At 36.0% G+C, this 17779-nt stretch overlaps 1 protein-coding gene across 1 annotated transcript; it reads right to left on the reverse strand.

The window, feature by feature from the left end:
• Positions 1–511: 511 nt before the first annotated feature.
• Positions 512–2797, reverse strand: LOC128291603 (uncharacterized). Its single transcript, XM_053026790.1, has 3 exons — positions 2381–2797; positions 1564–1756; positions 512–1380 (listed from the first exon to the last, which is right to left on the reverse strand). Exons 1-3 carry the CDS (start codon positions 2795–2797, stop codon positions 512–514), a joined length of 1479 nt encoding a protein of 492 aa, XP_052882750.1.
• Positions 2798–17779: the final 14982 nt, after the last annotated feature.

Below are 17779 nucleotides of genomic sequence, written 5' to 3' on the forward strand. Positions count from 1 at the left end.
CCCATATCCACCTCCATATTCTACTCCTCTCGGCTCAAGTTCATCGATGGCATTTGAGACATATGATTTTTCATCTATGTTTCACACACCCCCACATGAGATGAAGAGAACGTTGATCGTCAGAGTCGTCATAGCGTGAACGCGGGCCCACAAAAATATACCCCTAGAACCACACCATCAAACCATCAATTTTAGGGGTTTTTTTTTATCATTAATTACAAAGGATAGTTATCATTTCCCCAGTTGAAGAACGTTATTATAATAGTAAATGAAATACATAATAAATCCGGGTTAAGTATGTATGAACACAAATAGTCATGCTTCACCCGGAGTAAGTATGTAAATTGTATATAAACATGTGCTTCGAAGGCGAATTTTGGATTTGCTTGGGTTGAAGTGCATAATTGCAAAAAAAGAGGAGTATTAAAAACAATCAATTTTAAAATGCTTAAAAAATCCATTTAATACTACTCAGTGGGACTTTTTCTTCCAACATGTAATTAACAAAATCTTAATTTCTATCTGATCGTGACGATTGTCCAATATGGTAGTTTTGAAGCGGGCATTTATTCCGATTATGACCTGGTAATCTGCAAACTCCACACAACTTCCCATCAGATTTCTCTCTAATGTCCATTTCGTTACGGATTCTAGATGATTGCGGACGACCTTTTGGGTTCCTACGCAACCCTTTGTCTGGGACAAGCTCGAATGTCGTTGGAGGAACCTCCCAAGTAGATAGGTTAGGAAGTACGGGAAACTCATTCTCCCATGCACACAACGTGCGTTCGAGGGTATACACTTCATCGATAAATTGATCCACGTTGAGTGAGACTTTAGCACAAGCTGCTACAACATGTGCACAAGGATAATGAAGTGTCTGGAACCTCCTACAATCGCACCGTCTATTTCGGAGATCAACTCCGTAGGACCTAGGTGGTATACCGGGTCGACGACCGATGGTCTCTGTAACGCGAAACGTTTCATTACGTCGTGAATATACTTCTACATTCATCGACCTCGCCATCCGACGGTTTGCAACCATTGCATCCCTGACATATTCGACAAACACGTGTCCTGCCTCTATCTGGTTGACTTGTTGCTGACCCATTCTTGGCATCAAGGTAGCCAACCTGTAGAATGTAGCCGAGAAGACAGATGAAATCGGAAGATGTCGTGTTTTTAATAACACAGCATTGATGCCCTCCACCAAGTTTGTAGTCATTTGACCGTAACGAAAGCCCTCGTCAAAACTTTGAGCCCATTGCCACGGCTCCATGGTACCCAACCATTGTCGGAAAGATGTGTTCGTTTGACCTTCCATGTCATTCTCAAGTCGAGTCATCCTTTGCCGGAAAATGTGTGGCTCAAGCTCGTACGCTGTGTATGTATTAAGAAAATATAAGTTACATTCTCATCACAAAACATTAGGTTATATATTGAAAGGATAAGTTTATTCTTTACCCATTTTCACAACTTGTCTCTTCCAGTCTGCATTCTTATAATCTCGATGAAAGTTAGACGCAATGTGCCGTATGCAGTAAACAGATCTCCATGGCACACCGGAACGCCTAATGGCAGCAATTAATCCTTTCCCTCTATCGGAGATGATGCAAATACTATCATTACTAACAACATACCTCCGCAGGTTTGTAAGGAAGAATTCCCACGACTCCATATTCTCTTTATCTACGATGGAAAACGCAATCGGGAGCACGTTATTGTTCCCATCCTGAGCAATCGCAAGAAGTAAAATCTGTGTATATTTACCGTATAGTCATGTCCCATCTACTTGCACAAACGGCTTGCAGTGGGGAAATGCACGTACACATGGATCAAACGTCTAGAACATCCGTTGGAAAATTCTTTTTCTTGGTTGTAGTTGCTCATCCGGGCCATAATAAGGTCGTGTCTGCAACTCAATGGCAGTCCCTGGTACGTACTCCCTTATAGCGGCAATCCATCCCTGCAACTCATTATATGATGCATCAAAATCTCCGTACAATTGCTCCATTGCCATCTGTTTAGCTATCCATGCCTTCCGCTATGACACTCGTTACTGGAATCGTGCCTGTATTTCGGCAATCAGTACCGAAACCTTAATGGTCGGCATGTCTTCAACCATTGGCATGATGCACATACAGATAGTTTTGGAATCAAGTTTTCGATGATCTTCTGTCATACGTGATGAAGTGCATGTGTGAGGCCCAACAAATTTTCGTATCTCCCACATTTGCGACTTTTGGATAAATGCAGCTCGTATCCGCCAATTGCAGCCTTCTGCTGACTTCCAACACTCTCCAATATATAATGTCGGTTTAGACACGACGACTTTGTAATCTACTGATATATTCATACTATACCGTTTAATGGCAAATACACACTCTTCCTTATTTTCGAATCTCTGGCCCACGAACAACTCCTCAGGATCAGAATATACGGCCATTCGATGAGCAGATTGTATTTCAGGGTACTCTGGGAACTCGGCTACATGCGCCGCATCGGGGTCTATCCGAGACATGTGTACCCCAGGATTATTATGTATCACAATACGACGAATCTGGTTCCCGACTGAAGACGCATTAACATTTACTTCCTCATTCACGCCTTCATCGTCAATATCATCCGGGACCTCATCCACGTCGGGATCACTTTCACTATCGACTTCATGATAAGAAGGATCACTACTATGGTATACATCATCACCAACCACAGCAGTCTCAGGTGCAGCATTAAGATCAATGTCGATCCCATGTATAGTTGATTGACTACCAACGTATGATACCGGAACCACCATACACGGTTCTTGGGCTCCATCTTCTTCACCTAATGGAGTGGCATCTTCAGTTTCCTCCACACCAGCTAACTCAGCAAATAACTGAATCGGTGCATTTTGGTTGCTCCAAGTCCCACAATAAAGAGCGACCATTGTCTCCATGTCTTCATCGTCTACAAGTTCCATTTCGGTGAATTTTATGGGATCCGTCGAAACTGGAAACTTGTAGAAAAGTTTCGAGATCCTTCTCCCACAACGCTTATAAATTTTTCACTAATTTTTCCTTCATATCATCAAAGAGATATTTCTATTGAATCTCATTGCTACTTGTTTGCGACATTCAAATATACATCCTACGCTTGTTGTCAAAATTTCTCCATCAAAATAAACGCATACGAAAAATTGATTCTCCATATTCAATACTAGATCTGTTAAAAAAAATTCAAAATTCTCAAAATAGTTTCGAATAGCAAAAAAGTTACATAAAATTTTTAAGGCAAAATTTTTTATTCAGAAGCTAACAAAATTATTAATCTAACAAACTTTTAAATAATAAAATTTCTAACAAAATTCTACATCGTATTTAAAAATAAATAAATTAAAATACCTTATCCTTCTTCTTGCTTTCCTTTCTTTCCTTCTTCTCACTCTCTTCTTACTTCTATTTTGCTGCTAAATTTTCTGTATGTTCTTCATCTGATTTTCGGGGGAATATATAGGAAAAATTAAGCATGTGGGCTCCACTAGTTGTGCCTACCAAGAAGGCACAACTAGTCGCTCTGTCAGGTAGGCACAACATGTATGTATGCTTCCATATACACGGGTTGTATACTAACCCGAAAAAAAAATATATATAATAATAATTTTTTAAACGAAAAAAATTTTAATATTAAAAAAATCGGTTGTGCCTGTCAGATAGGCACGACCTAAAAAAACATACCATTTTCGTAATTAATCTGGCTGACAACCTATTTTGGTGTATAATTTTTTTTTTTATAATATTGAGGTAAAAACCCTAATCTAATGATACCAACTAAATTTATGTTATTAATTTGTATTTTTTGTAAAATTATAGATTTAGTCCACATTCACTAATTGAATCATTTTAGTAGCTATATTTTTGAATTTTAAAATTTTAATATTAAGTCAAACGACAATGTTAAATCTATTTTTTTAATGATATGTGAAAATATCAAACATGCATAATATTACACATGAGATAATATATATGACATATCATATTTTAAAATAATAAAATTAATGAATTTAGTAATTATCATTTAATTATGACTAAAATCTTTAAACTCTAAAAATATAAGAATTGAAAATAATTAAATTAAAATATAAATACTAAATTCATAATATAAGTACAAATTGACCAATCAGCAATATGACGAACCGACAGCTCCTAACAGCTACGCTAACCTATGAGACCTTGGGACTTTTAACGCTGAGTTTCACCCTATAAAAATTATAGATGAGCTTAATTAAATTATTTAATTTAACACAGTTAGTGCTACGAGTGATACAAATTAGTATGAGCAAAATGCATCCAAGTTTTTCTGCTCCAATAGAATCTTTGCTAATTTTTGTGTTTTTTGGGCATGTTCCACCTAACCAATTTTCTTTATTGATAATTTTAATGATATATTTAAAATTTAATCCACGATTAAATTAATTAAATTATTAATTTAATTGGTCCATTGATTAAAATCAATTATAAATTATTTTTTGAGGAATATAAATATTTTTACTAATATAACTAAAAAAGTCAATAACGATAGCCGTTGGAATTTGGATATCAAATAAAATAAATAAATTTCATTCACTCTTGTCTCTTATCACATTTATCTTTGATTAAAATTCTTTCAATCTTTTTTTTTCCTTTTATCTCTCACTTTCTCTACTGTAGACTTCAAAATATACTTTCATTACCTCCAACAAAAGGCATCTATAGTCCTTACCTTGACTGCTTGGAGACCACGAAAGCGACAGTATACCAGCAGTTTGGAAGTCTTCAATAGATGGCAAGGCTAGGAATAAGTAACTTGCCGTTATTTTACCAAAATAACTCAAAAATAAATAATTATAAAAATAACCTAAATTCAAAAATAATCATTCAAATAATTTAAAATGAATAGTAAAATTAGATTAGGAGACTTAGGGCTTGTTTTTCTGTGCTTAAAATAAGCATTTCTAACTTGTACTTTTAAAAGAAAAGCTGTACAAAATAAGTTGTTTTTTGTTAAAATTTTTGGTTTTTCAAAACTACTTCTGAAAAGTATTTCTGAAAAAAAAAAGCTAAATTTTTTAGTTTTTTCTCTCTCAAGAACATTTTAGTGTTTAATTACTTTTCACCCTCCAATAATATAGTACTTTCCTTTTTTTCTTGGTGCTTAATTACAAATGTGTTAAAATCATTAATTAAAAATAAAAATACTAATTACAAATATTTAATGGTTATTTTAAATATTTAAAATTTATTTTATATATTCTAATTAAATTTTATAAGTAATTAATATTTATTACTTAAAATATTTAAAATTTAGATTCCATATATTAAAATATTAACAAGTTATAATAATTTTTTATATTCTTACTAAAATATAATAATATTAACTAATTTAAATTTTATTTAAATGCATATTTGTTACTTGATAATAACATGTCTAAAATGGACATTTTATTTCTCAAAAGTACTTTTTGACAGCAATGCTTAACACTCAAATTTTAAACCAAATTTTTCAAAAGTACTTCTCAAAAGCACTTTTCCATAGCACTTTTCAAAAGTATTGCCAAACTAACCCTTAATGGCCTGCACCACCTTGATTTTTGACCCAATTATTACCTGATGATTGTGTTAGGCTTAAAAAAATAATTTTTTGGGTTGGGAGACTTAATGGCTGGCACCACCTTGATTTTTGACCCAATAATCACTTGATGATTGTGCCAGGTTTAAAAAAAATTAATTTTTGGGATTGGGGGGGACTTAAGGCTATTTGACAAAAATGACCCAAAAAATAATTAATTACACAAATGACCCAAGTTCAAAAACAATCACCCAAATAATCTAAAATGAACAGTAAATTAGGGTGGGGGGACTTAAATGGCCGGCAGCACCTCGATATTTGTCTCAATCGTCACTTGATAATTTAGTCAAGTGTTAAAAAATTATTTTTTAGGGTTGGGGGACCTAAATGGCCAGCACCCTCATATTTGTTTTACACCCGTATCATATTGGTGTAAAGTACACCAATATTTGAAAAAAATTTTAGGCTAGGGGACCCTGATGGTTGGCACCACTTTTATAGATAAAGAATTAATTTTATTTTTTGGATGCGGCTAGTTGATGGCTGGCACCCATTTTATTAGATAAAAAAAATTTTTGGGTTGGGGGTACTAGATGGTCGGCTTCAGCTTTCTCGGGGACTGAAAAAAAATTCATGTTCTAGGACACTAATGACCGACATCCTTGTATCAGATTTGAGGAAAAAATTTGGGTGCTGGGACACTGATGGCCATCACCTCTTCAATATATAAAGTTATTTTCTTTTCCATTTGAGCTTTTTCTTTACATTTTTCAGTTGAAATCTAATATTAGTGTTTTGTTTGTTAAGGAGGAAGCAAAATTTGTTGAAAATGAGTTCCTAAATTTTGTTAGTTTATGTTCATTTCAACTGAGAAATTATAAATATGGCTGAAGAAGGTTATGTTTTTCAAAGTCGGTAAAAAATTAGAATGAGATTCAACAAACGTGTTATACTGGTGGGTTTGAAGTAGAAAATCGGTACAAAATAGCTACCCGATGCGGGAAACAGATGTTGTGATTGTTTTACAAATTTTCGATTTCAACAGATCCACTAAAGTTCACGGAAATGGAACTTGAAGATGATAATGATCTAGGGACAATGAAAGCAATTTATTGCCCCCTCGAAGATGCAAAAACAGAGTCCAATTGAGTTATTTGCGGAGATAGCTAAACCGAAACCTATTCAAGTTGTAATTCGAGTAAGTCAGCGCTCTAGAATTGATTTTGATCTTATTGTCTACTGGAAATATCAGTCCACTTGTGGACGATCACTACAAACTCCCAAAAATCTAATCTACGAAGAATGTTCATATAACGTCCCAATACTGTGTCCTCGTCTAGATATTCATCCAGAGGTGTTAGCCACCATAGAAGATGGTGAGGAAGGATTCGATAATGAAGAGTAGTCTAACCATGAAGAGAAATCCGAGTGTGATATTGAATATTTGAGTGATCCCGATTTGGATGACATCCCTGAAGACATAGAGGATGAAGGCCCAATGGAGGGTGAAGATGTACATCCCCATTCGACAGGGAACACGGGTTCCGATATAGTTATCTGTGATAATCCAGAGGTCGTCATGACTGATGTAAATCCTAATGCAGCACTTGCGCGTGAGTTTTCTAAATATCTAGATATAGAGCTGGCTCACTTACTGGATGAAGAATTAGAAGATGAAGAGTTGCTCATAGGACAACAATTCGATAACAAGAAAGACTGCTTACCTGCAATAAAGTAGTACAGCTTAAAGCTCTCTGCCGACTATAAAGTCACAAAGTCAACACAGCCTTTATATGCCGGAGAATGTTGGAAAGCCTCAAGTGCCTGTAACTGGCGTGTTCGAGCTGCATTAATGTAGTGAACCCAAATATGGACAATAAAGAAAATAGAAGGCCCTCACACTTGCACGGTTGCTTGTATGTCGCAAGACCATCAAAAATTGGATGCAAAAACAATATGCAATTGAACCATCTCATTGGTGAAAGATAGTTCCACCATCCCTATATCAACTCTTATTGCGAACATGCAAGCTCGATTCAAATACAAGATTTCCTACGGGAAGGCATGGTGGGCAAAACAAATGGCGATAAAGCAGTTGTATTGTGATTGGGATGCGTTATACAACAAACTTCAAGGGTGGATAACCGTCATGTGGGAGTATGTGCCGAGAGCGGTAATTGATTTGCAAACATTACCGTATAAAGGCTCGAACAGCGAGATAGAACCAGGAAAATGGGTTTTCCATCGATTGTTTTGGACGTTCGAGCAGTATGTTAGAGCCTTCTCTCACTACAAGCCAATAGTGTAGGTGGATGAAACATGGTTGTACGGGTTATACACACAAATACTCTTGATGCTGTTGCACAAAACAGGAACCGCAATGTACTTCCTATCGCTTTTGCCATCGTGGAGAGTAAGAACTTTGAGTCTTGAGAATTTTTCTTGTCAAATTTGTGAAGGCACGTTGTCAGGCAAGACAACGTTTGCCTCATATCGAATAAATCGAAGGGATTAGTTACTATGGTTAGGCATCCGGGGGTTCCGTAGAGGTCCATTTTTTGTATCTGACTCATCGCGTCAAACTTCCAAAGAGAGTATAAGAATAAAGAATGGCATAGAGAACTCGTGAAAATTGGTAAAAAAAACACTGTTCTAAAATGGATTTGTGTATTTTCAAGATTTATAAGTTTGTATTTTTAAAATTTGTTTTTTTATAAATTTATAGATGTTTAATTGTTTTAAATTATTTGTTCGAAATTGCATGCACAGGGTACGAGTTAGAACCGCGACGATTTAGGCAAAGGTTTTCGAGGCTTGAAGATCAGATGAATTCATTATCCAAAAATCATCGTTTTCGGCTGTAGTTGGGTAGAATAGAGAACTGGCAATGGAGTCAAAGTTTCAATGATGGGTTTCGGTATGGTTAGATGACGACCAACCTCATAAAGGCAGTTAATGCGGTCTTAAGGCGTACACGCCATCTGCCAATTTTGGCTATTTTCTCAGCAACATTCTATAGGCTGGCGATGTTGATGTCAAGGATAGGGCAAAGACAAGTAAAGCAGATAGAGGTTGGACACATCTATGTTGAAGGTGTCCAAAACCTAATGAAAGTAAATGTAAATATGGCACGGGGGATGAACGCAGAACTTTATTCATGGAACTTGGAAACATTTCGAGTTTAAGAGTACGTAGGTCATCGCTCGAGTCTTCTGCCTAGGTCATATGCTGTTAATCTGCGAAATAGGCGTTATGAGTATGGGAGGTCACATACTCTTCGATATCCTTGTGTGCATTTTCATGCAGTATGTGCATGCAAAGTTAGACGTCGAACATTTCATAGACGAGGTCTACATGCTGCAACACACATTTTGTATTTAGGGAACGAATTTTCGGTAATGCCAGATGTCTCAAATTGGGAAGTTCCGCCGCTTGCTTTTGAGATGCTGCCGGACTGCAACCTCCATAGACATCCTAAAGGTCAGCCACAGTCGACGAGGATTCAAAATGACATGGATATCAAGGAAAAGGGCGAACCCAAACAGTGCACGGTCTGTCGAACATCTAGCCACAACTGATCAAGCTACCCACATCGTGTTTATGTTCGCAGTCAATCTTCTCATAATGCCGGATTAGAAGACGACGAATAGGACGAGTCTTTTTTTATTATTTCATGATTATTGTAAAATAAGTGTTTTAAATAAATAAATTATTAAGTTATTATATAGTGTAAAGTAAAATAATTTAAATAAAAATTAATACATTTAAATATAAAAATATTATTTAAATATACATTTAAATAAATTATTATATAGTTATTATTCCATTATTTTAATTTAATAATTTAAATATAAAAATTATTATATACAATAAAGTAAATAAATTATTCAATTATAAAGTAAATAAATTATTCATTTTAAAGATTAAATAAAAACTAATTTAATACATTTCAATTAAGTAAATTAATTAATTACATATAGTTTACATAAAGAAAATAAATTAATTACATAATAAAAGAAAAAAAATTAATAGGGGAAGGGAATGGCTGGTGTCAGGTGGCATGCCTGCTAAGTCAGGCGGAGGCCAAGCAATGGCCAGCTGCAATGTCAGCCCAGCCTGCAGGCCTATGGCCAAGCAATGGTCGGGGTTAGGCCTAGTTGAAAATGTAACGCCCCTAACCTGTATCCTACGCCAAAGTAGGGTTACTAGGTATTACCGACCAATTCACAACATATAGCATACATTCTCATAAATCATTCAACACAATCACATTGTCCCTTACAAGGGCCTACGAGACCTTAAACATGCTTTAGAAGTGGTCCGAGACTAAACCGATAACATATGAAAATTTTTTGAAACTTATAAAAATTTCAGCCATATAGGGGTCACACGCCCGTGTGAACAGGACGTGTGCCTCACATAGCTCCAAACACGCCCGTGTCTTATGCCGTGTGGAAAAGGGCATACATATTGACCTGTATCACACAGCCAAAGACACGCCCGTGTGCCAGGCCGTGTGAAAACTGGAGGGTGTACTGACTTATGCAACAAGGCCAAGTCACACGCTTGTGTGTTAGGCCGTGTGCCAATTAGGGGGTATACTGACTTGTACCATACGGCCAGTTACACGCCCGTGTGTGAGACCGTGTGGAGCATACTAACTTCAATTCAATTTCAACACCAGGGGACACAGCCGCGTAACATGACCGTGTGTCACACATGCCTAAGACACATGCCCGTGTGGACAAAAATAGGCCATTTGCAAGACCAATATGCCACCCGAACTTCAATATACCTACACAAGGCAAAATGGTACCATTTCATTATACAATTAGGCAGCCAAAATCATCAACCAAATGCGTAGTTCATACCATTATAATTTCATCTATTCCAATTCTCAAATCACTACCATTTACTTATCCAAATACATACCAAAACAATATTAAACAATATGGTTCATTTATCATAATTCACATAACCATTTTAACTTACATAATGTCTTGGTTACAACCATACCAAAACAAACCAGAATAAGCCATCACTCTTGGCTATATGTATATATATACAAACCAAAACATATACATTTATAAGACATTTCTAATAGCCAAACACATATCAATATTAACATCATTTACAAGCCAAATCTCATGGCTATAATCACAACCAAAATACCACATCTAGCCTATACATGCCATATATCATAAATGTATAGCTCAAAAGTACCAACTTAGATGTTTGATAGTTCGATGATGTTCTTGGCGACTCCCAGATCTGAGCTAGCCTTGAAATCACTATAAGACATGGAAAATAAACAAAGTAAGCTTTGTAGCTTAGTAAGCTCGTATGTTATAAACTTAAATACACACACATATCCCATTCATTAATTTAAACATATAACATGAAATTCATTATTAGTAACAAACCTTTCACATGCTTATTCATAAGCTTATATGCAAACTTTTTAACTTCTTCAATTTTAAGCTCATAATATACATGTACAAACCTGCACCAATCAATAATAAGTTCATACATAATCGGAATGCCATTGAATACTCGATATCTCGCACACTAAGTGTCGTACATAGCTGAAGCTATTTAAAATCACACACTAAGTGCCATATGTAGCTGAAGTTATCTCATTCTCACACACTAAGTGCCATATGTAGCCGAAGTTATCTCATTCTTGCACACTAAGTGCCATATATAGCCGAAGCTATGACGAATCACACACTAAGTGCCACAAATAGCCAATTTTTATCAAACATAACTGTAGTCCCGTATAAAAAATTTATGCAATATCAAAGCATTAGATAATTATAACAATGCTTATTACATACGAACTTACCTCGAATGCTAAAACAAACGAATCAAGTCGATTAGTCGATAACTTCATCTTTTCCCCGATCCAAGCCCGTATTTCACTTTTCTTGATCTAATTAAATTCAAAATTAACTTATTCAATAATCTACTTATTCATATTAATCCAAAACATACTTTGAAACACATTTACACTTTTGCCTCACAAATTTCACTTTTTTCACAATTTAGTCCTTATTTCACAAAATCACAAATTAATGAAATTCAAGACTAACCCATGCTAGCCGAATTACCATAATGCCCCTAGCAGCCCATAATTTTCATTTATTTACACTTTTACCCACATAATTTGCATATTTCACAAATTAATCCCTTTTTGACATTTTCAAAAATCACTTTACAAAAATTAGTTTAACTATCAACAATTATTCAAAATCCAGCATCAACCATAAAATTACTCAAGTATTCAATAATAGAAACATGTTAAATATTTAAAAATTTCAAAATCTAAGGTACGGGCGAGCTAGAATACGAAGCAACGATCAGAAAAACATAGAAATAATTAAAAACTGAGCAAAAACGGACTTACAATCAAGGAATGTAATAGCCGAACCTTAGAAACCTCCCATGGGTGTTCTTCTTCCTTAGTTTCGGTGATAAAAGATGAAAGTGGATTAAAAATTTGGCTTATTATTACTTAATTCATGTTTATTTTATAAATTACAAATTTAACATTTATAATTAAACATATAAATCATTTAATATATGCCCAAAAATGTCCACTCACCATTATAATGGTCAAATTACAACATAAATACTTCTAATTTAATAAACCATATTTATTAATAGCTTTAGCTATTAAAACTCAAGTTTTATGCTTTACGCGATTTAGCCCTTTTTATCAAATTAACTATTCAAACGATAAAATTTCTTCACAAAACTTTCACACATACATACTATCATGCTGTAAACACTTAAAATAATATTAAAATAATTTTCTGATATCGAATTTGTGGTTCTGAAACTACTATTCTGATTTAGCTAAAACCGGGTTGTTACAGAAAATGGCTAATAGATGGCTGGTTTTAGCCCAATGTATCAGTAGAGGTCATGGCCCAATAGTGGCTGACGTCAGACTTGCACCAACACGACCTAATGGGCATGGTTCACGGTGCTCTCATTTTTTTTTCATTTTTTCTTCTTAATTAGTTCCTTCACCCCAATGGTCCCCCTCACTATAAAACCCCTTTTTGCACCTCAACCTTCCTACCACCGCAAGTTTCACTATCGACCATCGCTGAATGTTGTTGACCACTGTCGGTCACCAGAATTTTTTCCCCAATTTTTTCAGTAATTTAAACATGTAAGTAACTAAAACATTCCATCAAAATTAAAGGTTTTTCAGTTATTATTTTATTTTTAATAAAATATTTATTCGATTTTATCGCAGATATCGAAATGGCAGATAATTCTGTTTTGAAGCATGACAACCATATTGCTAAATTTGTTCGCAATATAGTCAAACATTCACTAATTTATAAAAATATTCACTAATTGATAATACCTTGCTGTTTAAATGATAATTAAAACTTTTTATTTTAATTGTTTTCACAGGAATGATACCGGGTTGTCAGACCTTGACTTCATGATTCGGGATATTTTTCGAATCGAAGGGTGCCGCTATATTTGAATGTTGTGGGGTTTAGCATAATCGCTTACATTCATATTACTAACCTATGAGCCGATTTAATATCAGCCCTGGTTGAACGATGGCACCCTGAGACACACACGTTCCACCTCCAGTGCGAGGAGGCAACAATCACACTGGAAGACGTGGCAGTCCAACTAGGGATATCTATCAATGGAGAAGTTGTAACCGGGCTTGGAAAAATGCTCGATCAGTGGGGCACTGTAGCTGGTTATTAGGAAGAGTGCCCCCTGATGATGAGGGAGGAAAACTAACCAAACTGAAATTCACTTAGTTAAGAGTTAACTTCGAGCATCTCCCGAACAATCCAATGCATATAGACATTATCTACATTGTTAGAATGTTCATTCTACAACTCATAAAGGGAATATTGATGCTGGACGTAAATCAAAATAAGGTCCACATCATGTACCGCCCCTACTAGAAGACCTGGCCTAAATCAGTAAATACAATTGGGGCTCTGTAGTACTGGTGTATTTATATCGCGAGCTTTGTCGTTCTACGAAGACTATGGGCGGTTACTGCCTACTATTGCAGTCATGGGCCTTATACCGGATGCCATTTTTGGCAAATGTGAGCCACCAACCATTGTCCTAGCCACTTACAAGTAGGTGATTTAACATTCGACTATATCTTCTGCTTCTTTATTTTATAGTATAGCACTTTTGCATGAAAAGAATAATAATACAAAGTATTCACATGTATTTCAGATAGGCGACGGTATCGAAAATTGGACGGTGATACACCGTGCCCATACACCACTAAATGATAGAGACTTACTCGAGGGATAAGGTAAAATACGCTTCTGACCTTCTTCTCTAAATACAAATTTTGTAAAATAAATTAAACTTAGTTAAAAATGTTTACTCTGTAATGTGCAGTTTCTATGGATGTCGTATTCAGACCTAAAATTTACGGCACTCATACCATCATGGGTACACGATCAACAAACTCTGTTCGTAACAAACGTTGCATTAATTAATTTTCATATGGTCGAGTGGCATGCCACGGATTGGGTATTAAGACAGTTTGGTTGTATGCAACCCATCCTGGACCCTCCACATATATTAGGAGAAATACACGGGATTGAAAAAAAGGGGAGGGACCACATAAATTGGTCGAACCAACACGCTCCGTATATCTTTCTGTGGAATGCCCAACATGAGAGACAACCCCCCTTGATTGTCTCGGACACCAGGTTCATTACTTCACGCGAGTACGCAAAATGGTACTTCGAAAATAGGTTGCTTTAGATTTACCAGGGTCAATACATGTTGATCCCGGAACATACGCTACCGGAATCTACTCGATGGCATAGGACAGAAACACGACCATGTCATAACCGAGTTCCAGCATTCAGATACATGAATTCTATCTCCAACACCGATCCCGAGCCCGACTATGAAACATCCAAGGAAACCTCGCATACCGTCTATCTGAATCCTCCTTCGTTCGAGGATATATTTGGCGAAGACCCTGAGCTTCAACATTCGGCACACTCTAGATCATCCTCATACCACCCAGAGCTCCATTAGCAATCACCTACACTTAACATTGAGGATATTTTTGGCTCGGCACTTCTAGTGCCACAATACCCTAGCACCTTCGATAATGGGAGGATAAAATTATACATCTTTCTTCAATACACCGGAAGGGACACCGGAGGTCAGCCCGAGCAACTATCAAACACCTCAACAAGCTGCACGCCCTCACCTTTGGAGGCACCCCGAACATTATACGCTGACGTCGGGGACATCTCCGCGATCTACACAGCTTTGATTTTTTAATTATTTATTCTATAATTTTTCTACAAACATGAAAAATTTAGAATTTTTGTCATAATTATCAAGTTGGCATATTACAAAATATTAAGTAAAAATATAAAATTTAACAAATAATGTTACGCAAATAATAATAATATAAGAAAAGACAAACATTCTACAAAACTAATTTACGAAAATATTTATAATTCATGTACAAAAATATAAAATTTGACCAACAAATACGGATTAAAATATTTTTACAGCACCCCAAAATAAAAAAAATATTTTAGAACAATTTATATACGAAAATATAAAATTCAACCAACAAATAATACGGACTAAAATTGATTTACGGATACAAAAATAATATGAACATTTTGAATAGTAGTTTCTCCACAATTAGTCGTATTCTGCTTGAATCAGGTCTTGTTTGCCCGCCATATTCTTTAACCGTAACCGATCTACGTAGTTCACCATCTATGGCAGAAGAAGTCATCCGACCCTTAACGGCATAACCTTTGCGGTTCACATGACAGTATATAATTCAAACATGTTGAAAAATAATAGTATATAATTCAACCTCAAAATTCAGTTGTACACTCCCAAACACTCTCATCTGCAACCCATTCCATCACACTCATTTGATGATACACTACCAAAATAAATATCCGCATTTGATAGTACACTCCCAAATACTTCCATTTTGTGGTACGCTCAACAAGTTTTTTCTAACCAACTATAATAACACACCCCAAAACCTTCCATATATATAGATTAAGTGTGTGTCGACCATCAGTGTCCCAGCACCCAAATTTTTTTTCTCAAAAATGATACAAGGGTGCAAACCATCAGAGTCCCAGCTAGACCTGTTCATGGGCCGGACCACTTGGCCCGGCCCGAAGGCCCATTTGAAATGTAAGAGTGTTTGGGCAAAAATATATCCCGAAAAATTAGCTTGGACAAAAAAATAAGGCCCGTTTAAAAATGGTTCGGGCCTCATGTAAGGTATTTTTGGCCCTAGCCTGGCCCAAATACATTAAAGGACAAAAAAATCTATTTTTTTCTTATTATTTTCTCCCTATTTTACTACCATTTTACTATTATGTTGCTACTATTTTATTGTTATTGTTTGGATATTATATAAAACTTATTTTATTGTTAATTTTGTTAGTATTTTAAAGACATTTGTTAATTTTGTTATGATTTTAGAGGCATTTGCTTGTTAAGTTGCATCTATCTTAGTGTTATTTAAGTATAGATATTTTTTAAAATTTATTTTCAATTTGTTGGGAAATATTTATTTTGATATTTTTAGTATTTTTGGTGTATTATATATATTTTAAAATTATATAAAAATAATATAAAATTAATATGGTGGTAGAATTAGAGCTTGGGTAAAATTTTGGGCCCACTTTTTGGGCTAAGCCTGAGCCTAGCAAATGGGCCTAAATTTTTAGTTGAGCCAGACCCGGCCCATGCACACCTCTAATCTCAGTATACGGAAAAAATTTCGATCCCTGAGAAAGCTGAAGCCGACCATCTAGTACCCCCAACCTAATTTTTTTTGTCTGATATTGGCCAGCACTCAAAAAAATTATTTCTTTATCTGTAAAAGTGGTCTGGTCAATAGGGTCTCCCAACCCAATTTTTTTTTCAAATACTTGTGTAAAGAATACTAGTATGATATGGGTGCAAAAAAAAAAATAGAGGGTGCCATTTAGGTTCCCTAGCCCTAAAAATTATTTTTTTAACACTTAACAAAATTATCAGGTGATGATTAGGATAAATATCGAGTTGGTGTCGACCATTTAAGTCCCCCCACCCTAATTTACTATTCATTTCAGGTTGTTTTAGTGATTATTTTTTAACTTAGGTCATTTGTATAATTAATTATTTTTTGAAAGACGTGATCTTGTAGTTCTTAGTTTGTGAAGATACGTTGTTAGGTGCTCCATTTTATTTTCCCATTGAGGCCAAACCTAAACCTGTGCTCGAGAGATATTTGTCTATACACTAATAAGGGATGTATGGATTATCAAGAAGAGAGGAGCCGTGGTGGTCCCCCTCGGACCGCCAAAATCCCAAGAATGAATAGAAAGTTGGATCTACATTGGATCTCACCTAAACCAACCCATCTATCCTCCTGAGGAGAAGTTTGGTTTCAAACCCCGGTTTGAACATGAGAAGTACACAATGTTAATGTGCCTTGGATGATCCACATCTCAGAGTCAGGTGCTGATGAGCACATGGAACAATCCATGTGGCTGAGAGCCCTCACAGCCTAGGGACAACAAAGTAATTATCAGGGGCACGCTCTACCACTGAGCTAAAAGCTCGTTGTACGGGCCTCCAGCCAAAAGTGAAAGAAACCCCATCTCTCTCTTTTCTTTTTACACCCCCATATCGCCACATGGGAGGGACCCGATTACATGAAAGGGGATCCTATCAACTTGTTCCAACCTAGGATAATAAGCTCATGGGCTTGGTCTTACCTTACCGTCAAGAAATGAAAGAAGGCTTCCATTTCCAAGTTTAATTTAGACGTAGCTCACTTCTTTTTGGGTGTGAAGCAGTGTCAAACCAAAATACCCAACAAGCATTAACTGTCCCTGAAAAGAAAATGATCCAGCTGCACCTTCCAGTACTAATACCTTGTTACAACTTCACTCTAGTCACTAACCCTGTCTTCGGCATCCCTCTCCTTGCGGTTAAGGTAATGACTTTGGGCATGGCCAGCTCCCATAGTGTGACGGGCGGTGTGTACAAGGCTCGGGAACAAAATTCACCACCATATGGCTGACCAACGATTACTAGTGATTCTGGCTTCATGCAGGCAAGTTGTAGCCTACAATCCAAACTGAGAATGGGCTTTTAGAGTTAGCTCATCATCACGGGATTGCGACCC

The sequence above is a fragment of the Gossypium arboreum genome, chromosome 4, assembly GCF_025698485.1.
Source record: "Gossypium arboreum isolate Shixiya-1 chromosome 4, ASM2569848v2, whole genome shotgun sequence".
In the NCBI taxonomy this organism is placed as follows: domain Eukaryota; kingdom Viridiplantae; phylum Streptophyta; class Magnoliopsida; order Malvales; family Malvaceae; genus Gossypium; species Gossypium arboreum.